Source organism: Oncorhynchus masou, chromosome 17, assembly GCF_036934945.1.
Source record: "Oncorhynchus masou masou isolate Uvic2021 chromosome 17, UVic_Omas_1.1, whole genome shotgun sequence".
NCBI lineage: Eukaryota > Metazoa > Chordata > Actinopteri > Salmoniformes > Salmonidae > Oncorhynchus > Oncorhynchus masou.
Window position 1 is genome coordinate 25,266,785 of NC_088228.1, and position 20,724 is coordinate 25,287,508.

General features: G+C 45.0%; 1 protein-coding gene across 6 annotated transcripts in view; it reads left to right on the plus strand.

Moving 5' to 3' along the window:
- The window catches only part of LOC135558759 (microtubule-associated protein 4-like), a 54,134-nt gene extending 40,086 nt beyond the window's left edge, over positions 1-14,048 (plus strand). For 3 of the 6 annotated variants that reach the window (XM_064992858.1, XM_064992854.1, XM_064992855.1), the window contains exons 6-15: positions 3,235-3,635; positions 4,538-4,670; positions 4,846-4,911; positions 5,614-5,858; positions 6,780-6,824; positions 8,137-8,229; positions 9,183-9,264; positions 9,451-9,575; positions 9,995-10,160; positions 10,432-14,048. In XM_064992858.1, the coding sequence (XP_064848930.1) occupies positions 3,235-3,635; positions 4,538-4,670; positions 4,846-4,911; positions 5,614-5,858; positions 6,780-6,824; positions 8,137-8,229; positions 9,183-9,264; positions 9,451-9,575; positions 9,995-10,160; positions 10,432-10,436 (1,361 nt within the window). In that variant the 3' untranslated portion in view covers positions 10,437-14,048. The remainder of the gene's footprint in view (positions 1-3,234; positions 3,636-4,537; positions 4,671-4,845; positions 4,912-5,613; positions 5,859-6,779; positions 6,825-8,136; positions 8,230-9,182; positions 9,265-9,450; positions 9,576-9,994; positions 10,161-10,431) is intronic. The other 3 variants (XM_064992856.1, XM_064992859.1, XM_064992860.1) reach the window with 3 other exon arrangements.
- Positions 14,049-20,724: the final 6,676 nt, after the last annotated feature.

Below are 20,724 nucleotides of genomic sequence, written 5' to 3' on the forward strand. Positions count from 1 at the left end.
GTCTAAAGAAGGCCAGTTTTATTGCTTCTTTAATCAGGACGGCAGTTTTCAGCTGTGCTAACATAATTGCAAAAGGGTTTTCTGATCAATTAGCCTTTCACAATCACTTCTGATGATCAATTAGCCTTTCAAAATGATTAACATGGATTAGCTAACACAACGTGCCATTGGAACACAGACGTGATGGTTGCTAATAATGAGTCTCTGTAAGCCTATATTCCATTTTAAAAATCAGCCGTTTCCAGCTACATTAGTAATTTACAACATTAACAATGTCTACACTGTATTTCTAATCAATTTGATGTTATTTTAAATGGACAAAAAATGTGCTTTTCTTTCAAACACAAGGACATTTCTTAGTGTCCCCAAACTTTTGAACGGTAGTGTATATACAGTACCAGTCAAAAGTTTGGTCACAACTACTCATTCCAAGGTTTGTCTTTATTTTTACTATTTTCTACATTGTAGAATAATAGTGAAGACATCAAAGCTATGAAATAACACATATGGAATCATGTAGTAACCAAAAAATTGTTAAACAAATTAAAATATATTTTTATATTTGAAGTTCTTCAAAGTAGCCGGCCTTTGCCTTGATGACAGCTTTGCACACTCTTGGCATTCTCTCAACCAGCTTCATGAGGTAGTCAACTGGAATGCATTTCAATTAACAGGTGTGCATTGTTAAAAGTAAATTTGTGGAATTTCTTTCCTTCTTAATGCGTTTGCGCTAATCAGGTGTTGTGACAAAGTGGAGTAGGGGTGGTATACAGAAAATAGCCCTATTTGGTAAAAGATCAAGTCCATATTATGGCAAGAACAGCTCAAATATGCAAAGAGAAATGACATGAAGGTCAGTCAATCTGGAAAATGTCAAGAACTTTGAACGTTTCTTCAAGTGCAGTTGGAAAAAAAACATCAAGCGCTATGATGAAACTTGCTCTCATGAGGACCGCCACAGGAAAGGAAGACCCAGAGTTATCTCTGCTGCAGAGAATAAATTCATTAGCGTTACCAGCCTCAGAAATTGCAGCCCCAGTAAATGCTTCAGAGTTCAAGTAACAGACACATCTTAACATCAACTGTTTAGAGGAGGCCTTCATGGTCGAATTGCTGCAAAGAAACCACTATTAAAGCACACCCGTCAGAAGAAGAGACTTGCTTGGGCCAAGAAACACGAGCAGTGGACATTAGACAGGTGAAAATCTGTCCTTTGGTCTGATGAGTCCAAATTTTAGATTTTTGGTTCCGTCCACCGTGTCTTTGTGAGACAATGATTTACACATGCGTGGTTTCCACCGTGAAGCAAGGCTGGTGACACTGTCAGTGATTTATTTAGAATTCAGGGCACACTAAACCAGCATGGCTAACACAGCATTCTGCAGTGATACTCCATCCCATCTGGTTTGCACTTAGTAGGACTATCATTTGTTTTTCAACAGAACAATGACCCAACACACCTCCAGGCTGTGTAAGGGCTATTTGACCAAGAAGGAGAGTGATGGAGTGCTGCATCAGGTGACCTGGCCTCCACAATCACCCGACCTCAACACAATTGAGATGGTTTGGGATGAGTTCGACCACAGAGTAAAGGAAAAGCAGCCAACAAGTGCTCAGCATATGTGGAAAGACTTTTGGAAATGCATGCCAGGTGAAGCTGGCTGAAAGAATGCAAAGAGTGTTCAAAGCTGTCATCAAGGCAAAGGGTGGCTACGTTGAAGAATCTCAATATATAAAATATATTTTGATTTGTTAAACACTTTTTTGGTTACTACATTTTTCCATATGTGTTATTTAATATTTTGTAGAAAATAGTAAAAATAAAGAAAAACCCTTGAATGAGTGGGTGTGTCCAACTTTAGACTAGTACTGTATGTATATTTATATACAGAGTAGGTGAACGGATGATTTAAAAAAGAGTTTAATTTAGGAAATCTGTTTCAAACAAATAATAATAATTATAATATATAAATTATAAATATATAAATAATTCCCACAAATAAAAAAAGAGACATGTAACCAAGGTATGAAATTACAATCTTTTTGGGGCTTAGTTGTAGTCATTTTGTTGTGTACAAATTATTCTATTTATGTTCTGGCCCCTAGACCCTCTGCTCTGATGAAAATTGACCCTCGGCTGAATCTAGTTGCCTACCCTTGGTCTATAGTGTATGACATTTACTGGAACCAGGGCTCCTAAAGCCAACCATGGGCACAACAAGGTCCAGTCCTGTATACTGTACTCAATCATTTGATCGATTTTTCGATTGACTCATGGTTTTTTACCATTGTGGCAAATCCATGATCTAGTCTGATGCATTGATCTGCCGTAAACTTACAATCCATTTTCCCTCGCTGTCTTTTTAAATTTTGATGCTCTCGTCAACTAATTGGTCAGAATTTTCTTTGAAAAGCGGATTCAGTCATTACGTCAATGGGTCATGTTTTGACCCAACTTAATCTGTCCCACATTTCCTAATCCATTTGACAAGTTGTTTTTTTCTCTCTCGGGTTGTATCGCAAATGGTACCCTGGGATACAGCCTGAGAGAGGAAAACTATGGGCCTTTAGTCAAAAGTAGTGAACTACAAAGGGAATAGGGAGCCATTACAGACATACCCTCTCTCTCTGTTGAGGTCACTGAGGATGGGTTACATAAGGAGCCGATGCCAACAATGTGCTGTTCTGTCCGCCCTGCTCGGCCCTGGGCTCGGCCCTGACTTTCTGTGGCCCTGCCTAGACTACACACCACCATGCCATGACTGGCCACTGTAGTTAACTCACTCTTATTTCCACACCAATGAGTTGCTCTGGGGTGTAGTACAAAATATTATCACTGATAGATTATCATCGTATGAGTAAAATATGGCAGTGTTCGGGAACGCTTGTATTTTGTGACGATCAATCAGAGTATTTTAGAGGTTTGACATTTAGTTGCCTATTTGAACAGCCGCAACATGTACAAAGTCCTGTTGTCCATATACGCTGGTGGTTTTCTTAGGTGGCATTTTTAGGATGCATTGTTGTAGCTCAATTTTCAAGCTAATGCCAGTCTGAATCTGTGCTTAGGTTAATAACACCCAATAAGATATGATTGCTCTCATGGCTGAAAGTGAGTCTGGCACTATGAAATGTTTCTCTACCTGTATTTGACCCTTAGAGTAATTTTTGTGTTTTTATATGACAGACAGTATTGCAGGTTTGCTAAATATGTATCTGTTTTTGTCTCTACAGTGAAAGCAGAGAATAAGGACAAACAAGAAAAGGCAGATTTCTTCCCAAAGACAGATAACTTGAACATATTTGAGAAGACGGAGAAGTCCGACAAGATGGAGAAGAAAGGGAAAGAAGATGAATCTAAGAAAGTCGACAATGCCGACAAGACCTCAAAATCTGAGAAGATCCTCAAAGATGAAGAGAAGTTCCATAAGACGGAGAAGAATTATACAAATGAAAAAGTGGACAAGCCAGAGAAGACAAACAAAGATGAGAAGATGGAGAAGAAAGAAAATGGGGAGAAAACTGACAAGATGGTCAAAGCTGAAAATAACGAAAAGGCTGGGAAAGGTACTCCAAAGTCCCAAACAACCAACGGAAGCAAGCAGGACCTCACCAGCCCAGACAGTAAGGCCAAGGTAGGTCAAGGAAAGGCTGGGACAATGTTGCCATTCATTCCATCTCAGCAAGCTGCTTCTGCAACTGTCACTGCCATCTCTAGTGTGTGTGTGTGTGTGCGTGAGTGTGTGTGTATGTATGTGTATGTGTGTCTGTGTGTGTTTGTATGCACATGCTTATGTGCAATTCGTCACTGCCAATTTGCTCTGCTGATGCTGTTGGTTTGATTATGATTTGGTGTTAGTGAATGCTGCTTCTGCTGCTTTACTATCCTGCCTGTCCTCTGTTGTATGCTTTTTGGTTTGCTTCTTTTCTCCTTTATCGTGTGACGTTGTTGTACAGCCTGTTGTTGGGTCAACCAAACCAAACTCTGCCAAAACACGGCCCACCTCTTTGTCCACTGGGGACGCAGCTGGCCCCCCAAAACGTTCCTCCCCCACCTCAAGCTCTGCCAATAAAAAAAGCCCTGTTACCAAGGCAACCACTCCCACTGCTTGCACCAAGCAGCCTACGCCCGCTGCCAGTCAAACCCCTAAAGCCACCAAGTCCATGGTGAGTTCCCTCCCACTTTCCTCTGGTGTCTTCTCACTGGCCTCCTCTTCTGTGGTTGGCACCTTGTCCCCCTCCCGTTTGTTTGGTTCTGCCGTATAACTGTCCAGTGCCCACCTACTGACTCTCACTCATAGTTTGTGGACCACCAACTCCCTGCATTATGACATCTGTCCAGTCTCTTCACCATTTAGGGTAGTCCTACAAACTGAATCTTGTCTATCACCTCCCTGAAAACCCCAGCATATTGTACATTTCCAATATCTCATTTCTGTTTCCAATCTTTGCTCGCCTCATTTCCTAATCACTTTCCTTTTTGTCCCGCGCTCTCTTCCACAACAACCATTCTCTGATTTCCCGTTTGCTTACTCAGACTCCGGAAAACGGTCCTCCTGTGCCAAAGGCCAATGGCACGGCAAATAAGAACGGTTCCTCGACAACCGCCACTACTAAACCTGCTGGGCCACGTCCCTCTGCTAGTGCCCCCTCTCTGCGCCGCAACACCGGTGAGCGCTAACTCTAACTGTACCGTGCAAACTTACATCCTTTAAGGTACTTTATTCTTGATGATGGTGATATTCAAAAACCCTAAGTCAGAATTCATTGGTCATCCCCAGATCATACATTGTTCACAAGTCTAAATCCTGTAAGGTGAGCTTGGTTATGTCCTCTACCCTACAGTTCCCAAGACTGATGATACCAAGCCAGGTGACGTGAAGAAGCCTAGTACGCTGAAGACAACACCAAGTAACAACAACCAACCTACACAATCTAATTATCTCAGTATACAACTAAAACACCCTGGAGTTTAATGTATTCTTTGAAATTGTTAGGACAGACATCCTGTTTTAATCTGTCCTGACAGTGTCATTATGATTACAGAGAGAGACAAACACAGTGGATATGTGTGGCTAAGAGACAGACAGGGATGCAGAGGGAAACAGAAATGTAGGCTGCGTTTACTGATCTTCTTTTTTTTCAGTAATTGAATTGACCAATCATATCAGATCTTTTCACATCAGAACTTTTTCAGAGCTGACCTGATTAGCCAAAAGACCAATTAGTGAAAAAAAGATCAGAATTGAGCTGCCTGTGTCTCCACAGTAGCTCCAGTTAATGAAAACACTGACTGAACCCTCAATCCTGTCGTTTCCTCCTCTGAGATGTTCATTAGTCATTTACATTTACATTTAAGTCATTTAGCAGACGCTCTTAATCAGAGCCATCAAATCAGGGGCTGGTGACCCAGCCTTGTAAAACTAGACCACAGTATCTACTGTATGTAGGTAGTAGTAGTGTGGTTCCTCACACTTCCCAGTGGACTTGTTAGCGTCCAGCCCATTGTTTCCTAGTAAGTCATTGTTAGTGCTGTGTGCGATCAGCTCAGCTCCAGCCATTAGAGGGTACTGTTCTATGGTTCCTCATGTCCTTTCGTTCTCTCTGCCCCAGTCAAGCCCAGGGTGCCTCGCACCTCCGCCACTGCTCCGAGCACTCCTGCCACCAACGGGGAGCAGCCTCGCCGACGCATCACCAAACCCCCAGTGCCCAAGCAGACCGCTATGGAGAGGAAGCCACCTGTACCCAGAGCACCTAGAACTCCCAGACCTATCAACGCACCCCTGCCGGACCTAAAGAATGTGCGCTCCAAGATCGGCTCCACAGACAACATGAAGTACCAGCCTACCGGCGGAAAGGTGCGGTAACCAGGGATAGAGATGTACTGTACATGGAAGCTTGTGGAGATGGGTCTATTTAAGAAGATCGACATGACACATAGACATTTTTGTATTAGCATATTTAAAGTGCTTTCAATGCTGCCAACTAATGCCATTCATAGCAGGGTTTTTCTCACAAGCAAATTATCATACAAATTCCATATTATTAAAACCTCCTCACCGCTACCATATAACAAGACCATATACCATATGCCTAGACTTTGGTTTAGCGAGCCAAAGCACTCTTCTACCATTGCCACCTTTATTGGCCTCCTCAACTGAATAGTGGCACAATGCATGCTAACCCTAGAGAAAATATGTCAAGCAAACTATCTGTCTAATTCTACTGTTATTTTTCTTTCTGTAGTTCCCTTTCTGTTCTCTCCCCTTTTCCTCTCTGTAACGTTTTTATTTTCTCTCTCTCGTCTCTCTACGTTACAACTGACAGCCGCCGTCACTCATTTGACCGACTGATACAAGGTGCTGTCACCTGTATTCATAAAGATCACTCTGAAAAGAGGGATCCTTTCATACAGATGATCATCTTGGAAAATAGCTGTCATGTCCAGTCTTTACCTACGGCATTGGGTGTGACAGTGTCCATCCAACAAAAAGGTTGCCTGTCACAGTGATGTAAGCATAAGGGAGACTCCCTAGAAAAAAGATCTAAAAAAACCTAGTTTCAGTACCAACCCTGCACACACTTCCACTAATCTTGCCTAAGAACTGAAGAGTTGAATTGGCTCCCTGAGCCAATGCCTAGGCTTTGGTTTTGGAACACTTCCCTCCATCCATACACCCACCACCACACTCTCCTGTGCCCTGACTGGTGGCAATGACCCAGGGCCCAGGGCAGCCTTGTCTCCTGGTATTGACCCAGGGGTGGTTGTCTCCCCTCAGGTCTCCTCGGCGGGGGCTTCCCAATCCAAAGACGGCCCGGGCAAAGTGAGTCCCTATCATCACACACCCCTCTTTCATTCTCACCCGTGTGCCTAACCACTCTCTCTCCTCTGATATCACACTGAAGGAATTGGCATAAGTGGATATTTTTGTCCACTGACTATTTGAACCTACTTGAACACACACAAACACATAAATAGAGACACGTCACACTCTAACACACTCACTCATGCACATTCTCACCTTTTCTTCTCATTCATGGAAGCCTGTTGCTTCCCGGTATAAAATGTGGAATGGTTGTGGACAGTGTATGACAAGTCTGTATCTCCTGAAATGCCATCATTCCCCTGACCTCTACAACCATGGCACTACCCAGAAGACCACAGGGACCATTGTCCTTCGCTGGTCCTCCCGTTCACCTGGTACATTTAGAAGATCCCTGAGCTTGAGTATTTTGAGAGGCCCTGGATGGCTTTTTGAGTTCGTAGTGCAACCAATGCCACTGTTAATGTTCATTTGGGTTTACTTCGTAGTTTAGCCTTACACTTTATACAGTCCTATTAGCCTTGTATGATTCACTTAAGGATTTGAATCAGTGATGTAGTGGTAAAAAGAATTGGTGGGTAAACTGATTGCCGGTGAAATAGTTATGCTTACTATACTTTCAATGCAAATGTCCAAGATAAGCAATACAGAAACAAGCTCCAGCACTCATAAGCCAAGTGATATAGCAGAGTAATGTAGCCATTGGTTGTCCAACACCTGTGAGTTGAGTTCAGTGATATATGAACTGGAGGCAGTGTGAACAGGCAGTGAGAACTAACAGACCTTGGCTGTTGCAGTGTGTTTTAGAGGGTGACTCAGCCTGCCTGTGCTGCTACCTGCGTCACAGAGCCGCAAACTCATCCAAACACCAGGCATCTCAGAATACAAAGCAAAAAAGAAATGCAGAAAGCAGACTAGTGCTTTTCATTCAAGGTTTCTGAACAGAAGTTCCCTTGCTGTGTGACAATGTTTTGAAATCAATAATTGATATCAGAGAAAAGCTGGCTGGCTAGTATATCTGTTTGGGTGTGTGTGTGTGAGAGAGAGTAACAATGCAATAGTTCTCAGTCGCATCTAGAATTGGATTTGAGCTCATTTGCATGTAAATACTGATGTCTGACCAGCCAGCATTTCTGACTGTTGTGTGACTTGACTTGACTTGACTTACAAGGAGCAAGTAAGAGTTAACACCACACTGTATGCTCTTCAAATTGCTTTCACTTTTATATCCTGGTTGCTCCTCCACCATCCTCCACTAATTCTACACTCATCATAGTGACCCATTCCCCTCTGCTACTGTGCTGTTTTGTAGGTTATGATAGTCCACAAAAAACTGGACTTCAGCCATATCACCTCTCGCTGTGGCTCCAAGGATAATATCAAGCATGTCCCTGGTGGAGGGAATGTAAGTACAACACATGGTGGTCCCATGTGGCTGCTGCCTCCATCCCCATATCCCACTGACATGCTCGATTGGACAGAGTAATGTCCTAACGTTCTAGTCATTCTAATTCTATGGTCAGCCCTATTGACCAGCCTAGATACACTGAGTATACCAAACACTAAGAACACCTTCCTAATATTGAGTTGAACATGGACTCGAAAGCGTTCCACAGGGATGCTGGCCCATGTTGACTCCAATGCTTCCCACCGTTGTCGTTGTGTCAAGTTGGCTGGGTGTCCTTTGGGGGGTGGACCACGCTTGATAAACACGGGCCAGCGGTGTTGCCATTCTTGACACAAACTGGTGCGTCTGGCACCTACTACCATACCCTGTTCAAAGGCACTTAAATTTTTGTCTTCCCCATTCACCTGAATTGCACATACACAATCCATGTCTCAGTTGCCTCAAAGCTGAATTATTATTATTTATGTTTTACCTGTCTCCTCCCCTTCATCTACACTGATAGAATTGGATTTAAAAAGTGACATCAATAAGGGATCATAGATTTCACCTGGATTCACCTGGTATACCACCTTCTATGTTATAGAAAGTTCTTAATGTTTTTTATACTCAGTGAATAATGTTAGGTCCGAGTGCTGTGCTGTTTGTGTGAACTTTCTCACCCAACTAACTAGCCTACGAGATAATAGCTTTCTATCTGCCTCTCACTCTTTTACATTGCAACAAGCATTTTCCTCATTAGGTGACAAACAATATTTTTAAATGGATACTTCAAATTGCCTACTTCTCCAATTTACAGTACCTCAGCGTTTTATCTGTCCAAATTTCATAATCAGTGTTACACTGGTGGGCGAGAGTGATTCAAGGCATTGTGTGTGAATTTCAGAGTGGGTGTTGTTTCATGTTTGCCATTCATACTTCAACATTTGTGTTGTTTGTTTGCGTGCATTCAGGTCCAGATTCAGCATAAGAAGGTGGACTTGAGCAAAGTGACCTCCAAGTGTGGCTCTAAGGACAACATCAAGCACAAGCCAGGTAAGACGCCTAATGATTTAGGAAAATATATCTACATCCCAAATGGCACCCTATTCTCTACATAGTGCACTAGTTTTGACCAGAGCCTCATGGTCCCTGGTCAAAAGTAGTGCACTAGGGAATAGGGTTCCATTGGGGAGCATCCTATACCAAATGAATTCTCTTCCTACCCTACTTGTAACTAAGGTGTGTCCACTACAGGGGGTGGAGACTTGAAGAATGAGGCTAAGGCCAATGGCAATGGTAATGGGAAGCCCAAGGAGGGATCAATGGACAATATTGGCCTTGAGGCAGGGGATGGACCAATCAAGGTAAGGTCACCATTCTGTTGTCGTCACATAGTCATTAACATTTCTATCTAACCAGGATTTGGTCATGAATGTTTTTATTTAAATACATTTCAGAAAGCTTGAAGTTATAAAGCAATTGAATATTGCAAAACACAAAAACACAGCATCTTTGTGGTTGTGGAAAAGTTTCATTTGAACATGCTGGTTGCCCACATACAGAGAGCAATTTCATCCTGATAAAACAAGCAATGTCATCATGCATTAAGGGAGTTTGTCCACTAGATGGCATGAATGATTACCCGGCCTCACTACTGCTTCAATCACAACAGATAAAGAAAAGATCATTGAACTTATGGAAATGCATAAACACTTTTTCAATTAACAAATGATTGTTAATTAACACCAGCGTGTGTCTGACTCTGATGCTGGTGTGTTTCCAGGCCGCGGGGATGCCGGAGAAAGCTGCAGGGAAAACATCTCCCCCTGGTGGAGCTCCAGCTACAGGCGCAGGAAGCATGGCTAAGGAGAACGGGAATAAGGCGACGCCTCCTCCTAATCCCTTTGGGGGTGACCCGATGGGCATGGACAAACGCATCCCTGAGACAAGTAGGTGCCCCTTGCTCCAAAAAGCACTTTCACTGTCATGCACCCTCAGAGCTTTAATATGGAGATGGCCTCCGTTGCCGAGTGCTCAGATGAGAGATAAGTAGGCTCCTTTTTAGCTTTCTTGCTACAAATGAGAAATTCTGCACAAAAACATTTGTACGTTATTTTATGCCATAAGTCTAACCTGTTTACTCTCCCCTCTACTCTTTCTCGTCTTACTTTTCTCCCCTATCCCTCCATCTTTCTCCATTGTGTCTGTATCTGCCTGCAGATTGAGTCTTATAAGCTGAGCTTTCGCGAGAACGCACGGGCTCGCACCACCAACGGCGCCGACCTTATCTCTTGGCCCACCCCGATTGGCAGCCCCCTCTCACCCCCATCGCAGCACCTCTCTCTGTGTTTCTCTGGGGTCCGCCAGCTTCCTCCTCCACACCCTCCAGCTCCGACCCAGCCCCTCGTCACCCAGCCTTGGGGCAGGGGGAAAAATACTGAATGCTAGCAGGACAAGGACTTCTTTAGCACATTCCAACTTACTCCTTTTACCTCACAACACAGTATCGCATCACTACTCTCTACCCTCGTTGAATATCTGTCTTAGTGGTCTCAGAAGAGCCAGTTTTAAAGTATAGAGACCAGAGTTCAGACAGATAGAGCAAGGTATTTCTGTACAGTGGGGTTTTTGACCTCAGAGTGAACCTTCTAGAATCTAGACCCTCAGTGTTCTGTTGTAGTTATGTCAGCGCCTGCTTCTTTTGTTCCAGCCTATAAGCACTGTTCTTATACGTACAGTAGTGCAGTCTTGATCAAAATCACAAACACCTACAGTGTCGCACTGTATATTAGTATGACTTTTTTGTCATAGACTATCACAATGAGCCACTGCTATGTATGTGACAGGCCTAACCCTAGATATAAAACCTTCCTTACCATATCTAACCCTCTGGATGAGCATAGCCTCCCCTGTACTGTAGGGACCCCAGATTTCACTTATGCAGTACAATTTGATGATTAGTGAAGCACCCCTTATTGTGAGCATGTGGGACTGTCATGTCATCCCAATGAACAGCGGCTAATATGCCACCCCCTCACTTAACCAATTCAGTATGTCTTGATAACCTTGTGTAAACCTGTGACCCCCCCCACACACACACACACAACCCTCTCAACAATAAGAAACTAGTAGGCTGTTACAAACAGTAGGATATTTAACATCTCTCTTTTTAAAAAACCTCTGTATTGTGTTTTCGTAAATTATTGTAACAATGAGCTGATGTGTTGTTCTGTTGTTTAATCATCAATATACCCTTTTTCCTTTTACTGTTACATCTCTCTGAAAGCAATACAGTGAGTGGTCTTTGCCTGAGGATACAACTTCCTATTACACACCCGTACTCGCACATGTAAACTACAGTACGGTACAGTCAGAGAGCGAGCGAGAAAAACCCTCTCAGGGTCTGTGCACAGAGACTGGATGCCTGAGGCAGGACAGAATAGTAAGCAGGAGGCAGCAAACAAAGTGAGGAAAGGCCTATGATTGCACCAGGAGAGTGGAGATACTCCAATGACGATCAAGTCTCTGTAGTGTTGGCCCAATCGTTGGGACAGGGAAGACGAATAGAGAGCCATGTTGAAGGACAGCAAGATTTAGATAGATTTAACAATATTATCATAAAAATCCAAATACAATTTTAAGTCAATATCAAGAGAAGTTTTTGAAGGACAAAGATGATCATTGATCTCCAATGTAACAATTGTACATTTTCATTATTCTCAACTAATCTACTGTTAAATATGAATTGATTTGAATGGCTGCTTATGCTACTGGTTCCACTGTGAATAGTGACATTATTGTGTAACAATAGGGCACAATTGCTTAACCAAGCAAATATATATAGCAATATATATATAAGCTAATTACTCTGTTTAACTTGCTATCGGTTTTGTAAAGAGGTTGGCGGATGGAATTGTATAGCATTATATGACTATGAATTAGGATCCGGTGTGTGTGTGTGTGTATAGTAGTTGAACGATCTTTGGGATGGTCTCATTTTGTGATCAACATTTAGACGTCTGTGGAGTCTGTCGGATTTGTGGTACGTTGCCGGATCAAGATCAAGGGCACCCGGGTGGCCTTTAAAATACTGCTAGTTTGGCTCTTAGAGTATGAGAATTGCCGTTCCTTTTGGAGATTATCCATCACACTACTCCAACAAGAGGGATAATGGCCACAGATTTCAATGTGTAATTGTGCCTTGTAGATTCTCAAGGCTGAACTGTAACAGGTGTACAGTTCCCCAAAAAAGTACATTTGTGTCCCCCACCCTAAAACACTTTTACTTTGATTTATTTGTTGTACCGTCGGTAGGGTGTAATCTGAATCTATTTGAGTGCGTGCACTGCGGTGGAGGAAATAATAGTGATCGTCAATGGCCGAGAGAATCAAAGAGCAAGTGATCAAATTATCGAGAAAGAAAAGCAAAAGCACCTTATGATATTTTTAAGGTATTCTTTCCCCCAACATTCCCATGGTTAGTTCAAAAAATTATAATGAAATGAATTCTTCCTGAAGACTAATCCTTACACTGATGAAAGCAGATGAAAGCACTTTGAATGCACAGTGGCATGTACATTTCATGTTTGAGCTCTACAGTCTGTTTGAGTGAACTGTTGCCATGATTGGATGAACAGATTTGTCTTTTAGTCTCCTTGGTGGTAACCTTGCTCACTGGTCACGTTAGTGGACTTTGGTGTCATGCTTTGGGTACAGTGGTCACTCACGCTCAGTCTGTTCTCCTTGTGCCTGTTAGGCATCACGTTTATGAACACTCCCCTTTCCAACGCTTAAATGCTAACTAGCAACACCCACTTTTCCATCAGTCTTCACACATCCGTTTGTATATAGACATCCACATGTTTTCATCACCACAGGAGAACAAGGTATTGATGTTAGGGTCTTTATGGATGTTGAGAAATGTCTTTCACGTTCATCAACCCATTTCCGGAGAGTGTTTTCTTTCTGGAGTCTGCCTTTTTTCAGAAAGGGCTGAAGTACAAGAATGTTTTTACAATTTAATATATTAAAGATGCAAGATATGAATATAATATGTATGAACCTTTTGTTTTGTTGTAAAAAAAAAATCACAATAAGACACTTATACTCAATATAAATTTGACTGACAGTAGGAAGTGTGTGTCGAGTCCAGTATGGGGACTGCAGCAGACTGTGAATAGCTTAAGCATTCAGCGATGGTTAACTTCTCAATGGATGGTCTAGGTGTGCTTTTACCCACTCCAACTCTATAGTGGATAAACTGATATTTGCTTGAATAAATTAACACTTTTATCTGCCTCTTACACGTAGACTTACTATATGTAGAAAATCTACCAGAAACAAAGACTCATCCGATTTAATGCATATTCTTCCAAGTGTTTTGTGTCGCTGGTGAGCTTATCGAGTGCTCAACTGTAATCATGAACCAGGCATTGTGAGGATAGGTTGAAGGTCAAGCTCCCACATGCGACACCTGACACACACAGCCCTTGAATGTCGTCCAGAAACCCCACCCCCCACCCCCACCCCCACCCCTTGTGAGACTAACAGTAACTGTCTTTTGGCATGTGTTATGTAGTGTGCTTCTGTAAAGCATCAAGGAGCCCATAGCTGTGCTTCTTCTTAGAGCACACCTACAGTGTGTATTATTCTCCATAGTGCACACCATAAGAGCATGCGGAAGGCAATGGATTGTAAACATCTGTCATAGATAGGAGGAGTTAATTGTTTCCCTTTCGATTTGAGTAATGTAATTTGGTATGAAAGAGATGTTCATTGTGATTCATTGTTAACTAGTGATGTGAATATTAATCATGAAATAAAAGACAAGCAAAACATTTATGACTTTATGTTTCCTATTCTTCTAATGAATTCTCTTTTGTGCATACTTTGTCATTTTTTCCATAAATAACTATCTTAGGGACAGTTCGACATTTACTGGACGGGACCAAAATAGGGGAGGGTTGTCTAACTTAATTTTTTGCTTTCAGGAGGGTTGTGTGTTTTTTAATTTGTCACATGGGATTGTTAGGGTTAGGTTTACCTATGCATACCTGTGCATTCGCTCTTTTGCATGTTTACCTATGCATACCTGTGCATTCGCTCTTTTGCATGTTTACCTATGCATACCTGTGCATTCGCTCTTTTGCAGGTTTACCTATGCATACCTGTGCATTCGCTCTTTTGCAGGTTTACCTATGCATACCTGTGCATTCGCTCTTTTGCATGTTTACCTATGCATACCTGTGCATTCGCTCTTTTGCAGGTTTACCTATGCATACCTGTGCATTCGTTCTTTTGCAGGTTTACCCATGCATACCTCTGCATTCGCTCTTTTGCAGGTTTACCAATGCATACCTGTGCATTCGCTCTTTTGCAGGTTTACCTATGCATACCTGTGCATTCGCTCTTTTGCAGGTTTACCTATGCATACCTGTGCATTCGCTCTTTTGCAGGTTTACCTGTGCATACCTGTGCATTCGCTCTTTTGCAGGTTTACCTGTGCATACCTGTGCATTCGCTCTTTTGCAGGTTTACCTGTCATGTCTTGTTATGTCTGTTCCTGTCCTTTCTCTTCACTCTGTCTCTCTCTGCTGGTCTTTTTAGGTTACCTTCTCTGTCTCTCATTCTTCAGCTTTCACACCTGTTCTCTCTTCCCCCTCTGATTAGGTCTCTATTTCTCTCTCTGTTCCTGCTACTTTCAGTGTCTGATTCTTGTTTGTGTTTTTTGATGCCAGAAGCAAGCTGTCGTCGCGTTTGCTTCCACCTTGTCCTATCCTGTCGGAGTCTGCCTGGCAGGTGCATCCTGCATTATACCAACGTTCTTTTGTTCCACTGACTACGTTGGAAGAGGATTTATGCCATTCCTGTTTTTCATTAAGGAACTCTGTTTTCTGTTAAAACCGCTTTTGGGTCTTCACTCAAGTACATAACAGAAGAATCAGACCAAGAATGGACCCAGCGGCTCCGGACCCTTTTCACTCCGCTGTCGAGATCCAGGGAGCGATGCTAGGCAGACACGAGGAGGAATTGTCTGCTGCTCGACATGCCGTTGAGACCCTGGCCGTCCAAGTCTCCGACCTCACAAGACAGGTTCACCGACTCCACCTCGATCCACCGCCCACTTCCAGGGTTTCCGAGTCTCCGGAGCCCAGGATCAACAACCCGCCGTGTTACTCTGGGGAGCCCACTGAGTGCCGCTCATTCCTCACTCAGTGTGATGTGGTGTTCTCTCTCCAGCCCAACACTTACTCCAGGAGCGCAGCCCGCATCGCCTACGTCATTTCTCTCCTTACCGGACGGGCGCGTGAGTGGGGCACGGCAGTCTGGGAGGCGAGGGCTGAGTGCATTAACCAGTATCAAGACTTTAAGGAGGAGATGATACGGGTTTTTGACCGTTCTGTTTTTGGGGAGGAGGGTTCCAGGGCCCTGTCTTCCCTATGTCAGGGGAATCGATCCATAACGGATTATTCTATTGAGTTTCGCACTCTCGCTGCCTCAAGTGACTGGAACGAGCCGGCTTTGCTCGCTCGTTTTCTGGAGGGTCTCCTCGTCGAGGTTAAGGACGAGATCCTCTCCCGGGAGGTTCCTTCCAGTCTGGACTCCTTAATAGCTCTCGCTATTCGCATAGAGCGACGGTTTGATCTTCGTCGCCGAGCTCGTGGAAAGGAGCTCGCGTTCTCCGCTGCTCCCCTCTCCACATCACTGCCACCTGCCGCATCACTGCCACCCTCCTCCGCCGGCTCGGATGCTGAGCCTATGCAGCTGGGGGGTATCCGCATCTCGGCCAAGGAGAAGGAACGGAGAATCACCAATCGCCTCTGTCTCTACTGCGGCTCCGCTGGTCATTTTGTCACCTCATGTCCAGTAAAAGCCAGAGCTCATCAGTAAGAGGAGGGCTACTGGTGAGCGCAACTACTCAGGCCTCTCCTTCTGGATCACGCACTACTTTTCCGGTCCATCTCCGCTGGCCCGGTTCATCTGCTTCCTGCAGTGCCTTGATAGACTCTGGGGCGGAGGGCTGTTTTATGGACGAGACCTGGGCTCGGGAACATGACATTCCTCTCAGACAGTTAGGGAGCCCACGGCCTTGTTCGCTTTAGATGGTAGTTCTCTCCCCAAGATTCAGCGTGAGACGCTGCCTTTAACCCTCACTGTCTCTGGTAATCATAGCGAAACCATTTCTTTTTTAATTTTTCGTTCACCTTTTACACCTGTTGTTTTGGGTCATCCCTGGCTAGTGCGCCATAACCCTTCTATTAATTGGTCTAGTAATACTATCCTATCCTGGAATGTTTCTTGTCATGTGACCTGTTTAATGTCTGCTATCCCTCCTGTTTCCTCTGTCTCTTCTTCACAGGAGGAGCCTGGCGATTTGACAGGGGTGCCGGAGGAGTATCACGATCTGCGCACGGTGTTCAGTCGTTCCAAGGCCACTTCTCTCCCTCCACACCGGTCGTATGACTGTAGTATTGATCTCCTTCCGGGAACTACTCCCCCCGGGGTAGATTATACTCTCTGTCGGCTCCCGAACGTAAGGCTCTCGAGGATTATTTGTCGGTTTCGCTCGACGCCGGTACCATAGTCTCCTCCTCCTCTCCCGCCGGAGCGGGGTTTTTTTTTGTTCAGAAGAAGGACGGGTCCCTGCGCCCATGCGTGGATTATCGAGGGCTGAATGACATAACAGTTAAGAATCGTTATCCGCTTCCTCTTATGTCTTCAGCCTTCGAGATCCTGCAGGGAGCCAGGTTTTTCACCAAATTGGACCTTCGTAACGCCTACCATCTCGTGCGCATCAGGGAGGGGGACGAGTGGAAGACGGCGTTTACACTTTGAATACCGGGTTCTTCCTTTCGGCCTCGTTAACGCTCCAGCTGTCTTTCAGGCACTAGTTAACGACGTCCTGAGAGACATGCTGAACATTTTTGTTTTCGTTTACATGGACGATATCCTGATTTTTTCACCGTCTCTCTCGATTCATGTTCAGCACGTGCGACGCGTCCTCCAGCGCCTTTTGGAGAACTGTCTTTATGTGAAGGCTGAGAAGTGCATTTTTCATGCCGCCTCTGTCCCTTTTCTCGGTTCCGTTATTTCCGCTGAGGGCATTAAGATGGATCCCGCTAAGGTCCAGGCTGTCATTGATTGGCCCGTTCCTAAGTCACGCGTCGAGCTGCAGCGCTTTCTGGGCTTCGCTAATTTCTATCGTCGTTTCATCCGTAATTTCGGTCAGGTGGCAGCTCCCCTCACAGCCCTTACTTCTGTTAAGACGTGCTTTAAGTGGTCCGTTTCCGCCCAGGGAGCTTTTGATCTTCTTAAGAATCGTTTTACATCCGCTCCTATTCTTGTTACACCTGACATCTCTAGACAGTTTGTTGTTGAGGTTGACGCGTCAGAGGTGGGCGTGGGAGCCATTCTTTCTCAGCGCTCTCTCTCTGACGGCAAGGTCCATCCTTGCGCGTTTTTCTCTCATCGCTTATCGCCGTCAGAACGTAACTATGATGTTGGTAATCGCGAACTGCTCGCCATCCGCTTAGCCCTAGGCGAATGGCGACAGTGGTTGGAGGGGGCGACCGTTCCTTTTGTCGTTTGGACTGACCATAGGAACCTTGAGTACATCCGTTCAGCCAAACGACTTAATGCGCGTCAGGCTCGTTGGGCTCTGTTTTTCGCTCGTTTCGAGTTTGTTATTTCTTATCGTCCGGGCTCAAAAAACACCAAGCCTGATGCTTTATCTCGTCTCTTCAGTTCTTCTGAGGTCTCCACCGACCCCGAGGGGATTCTCCCTGTCGGGCGTGTTGTCGGGTTGACTGTCTGGGGAATTGAGAGGCAGGTAAAGCAAGCACTCGCTCACACTCCGTCGCCGCGAGCTTGTCCTAGGAACCTTCTGTTCGTTCCCGTTCCTACTCGTCCGGCCGTTCTTCAGTGGGCCCACTCTGCCAAGTTAGCCGGCCACCCCGGCGTTCGGGGTACGCTCGCTTCCATTCGCCAGCGTTTCTGGTGGCCCACTCGGGAACGTGACGCGCGTCGATTTGTCGCCGCTTGTTCGGTCTGCGCGCAGACTAAATCTGGGAACTCTCCTCCTGCCGGCCGTCTCAGACCGCTTCCCATTCCCTCCCGACCGTGGTCTCACATCGCTTTAGATTTTATCACCGGACTGCCTTCATCAGCGGGAAGACAGTTATTCTTACGGTTGTCGATAGATTCTCTAAGGCGGCTCATTTCATTCCTCTCGATAAGCTCCCTTCTGCTAAGGAGACGGCTCAGATCATTATCGAGAATGTTTTCCGAATTCATGGCCTTCCGTCTGACGTCGTTTCCGACAGAGGCCCGCAGTTCACGTCTCAATTTTGGAGGGAGTTTTGCCGTTTGATTGGGGCTTCCGTCAGTCTCTCGTCCGGCTTTCATCCCCAGTCTAACGGTCAAGCCGAACGGGCCAATCAGACTGTTGGTCGCATTTTACGCAGCCTTTCTTTTCGTAACCCTGCGTCTTGGTCAGAACAGCTCCCCTGGGCAGAGTACGCCCACAACTCGCTTCCCTCGTCTGCTACCGGTCTATCCCCTTTTCAGTGTAGCCTCGGGTACCAGCCTCCGCTGTTCTCATCTCAGCTCGCCGAGTCCTGCGTCCCCTCCGCTCAGGCTTTTGTCCAGCGTTGCGAGCGCACCTGGAAGGGGGTCAGGTCGGCACTTTGCCGTAATAGGGCGCAGACTGTGAGGGCCGCTAATAAGCGTAGGACCAAGAGTCCTAGATATTGTTGCGGTCAGAGAGTATGGCTCTCCACTCAGAACCTTCCCCTTAAGACAGCTTCTCGCAAATTGGCCCCGCGGTTCATTGGTCCGTTCCGTATTTCTCAGGTCATTAATCCTGTCGCAGTGCGACTTCTTCTCCCGCGCTATCTTCGTCGCGTTCACCCGGTCTTCCATGTCTCCTGTGTTAAGCCCGTTCTTCGCGCCCCCGCTCGTCCCTCCCCCCCCATCCTTGTCGAGGCGCACCCATCTACAGGGTTCGTAAGATTTTGGACATGCGCCCTCGGGGCCGTGGTCATCAGTACCTAGTGGATTGGGAGGGGTACGGTCCTGAGGAGAGGAGTTGGGTTCCCTCTCGGGACGTGCTGGACCGTTCGCTGATCGATGATTTCCTCCGTTGCCGCCAGGTTTCCTCCTCGAGTGCGCCAGGAGGCGCTCGGTGAGTGGGGGGGTACTGTCATGTCTTGTTATGTCTGTTCCTGTCCTTTCTCTTCACTCTGTCTCTCTCTGCTGGTCTTTTTAGGTTACCTTCTCTGTCTCTCATTCTTCAGCTGTTCTACATCTCCTCTAACTAGCTCATTCACTCTTTCACACCTGTTCTCTCTTCCCCTCTGATTAGGTCTCTATTTCTCTCTCTGTTCCTGCTACTTTCAGTGTCTGATTCTTGTTTGTGTTTTTTGATGCCAGAAGCAAGCTGTCGTCGCGTTTGCTTCCACCTTGTCCTATCCTGTCGGAGTCTGCCTGGCAGGTGCATCCTGCATTATACCAACGTTCTTTTGTTCCACTGACTACGTTGGAAGAGGATTTATGCCATTCCTGTTTTTCATTAAGGAACTCTGTTTTCTGTTAAAACCGCTTTTGGGTCTTCACTCAAGTACATAACATTACCTGTGCATACCTGTGCATTCGCTCTTTTGCAGGTTTACCTGTGCATACCTGTGCATTCGCTCTTTTGCAGGTTTACCTGTGCATACCTGTGCATACCTGTGCATTCGGAAAGTATTCAGACCGCTTCCCTTTTTCCACATTTTGTTACGTTACAGCCTTATTCTAAAAAGGATTAATCAACACACAATACCCCATAATGACAAAGAGAAAGCAGGTTTTTTAGAAATACCTTATTTACGTAAGTATTCAGACCCTTTGCTATGAGCCTCCAAACTGTGTAGGGGCCATTTGATGAATGGAAAGAGACATCTGTTAAAAAACACCAAAATGGCCATTTAATGACATTCGGAGATCGTCAAGCCAAGCCTTCGATACTGCGTAGGCCTACAAGGTAAAGAGGGATGTATTTTCTGTTTGTGGAGATTGACAGAGTCTATTTATTGTGGTGTTGAAAATGCAAACCATGATATTGATGTGCCCAAAGTCGGTATGTTTTGTTTATTGGTTGTGTGGTGCATTGGCACAGAAATCTGTTGGTGGAAAATCCATTTTATATGATTATAAAGATCGAGATGTTGAAAATCTCATTTCAACCTACAGTAGCTGATCATTGTCTGCAGCCGGTTCTGATCGTAGTGTAGGCCTAGTGAAACAGGCAGGGAATGTGAGCTTGTCCATCCGTGGTGGTCGGCGAAACCTCAACCTTCTGGCCCATAGCCCTGTGTGGCATTGACTGTGCCACAAAAGCATGCTGACGTGTCAAAGTTGACAGGGTCGCTAGAATTATTGATATGTGTGGTCGTTAACATTATTTTGAATTAATTGTATGAGGGGGGAGGGTGTGCAATTTTTTTTCACAGTACAATAGGAGGGTCGTGAAAA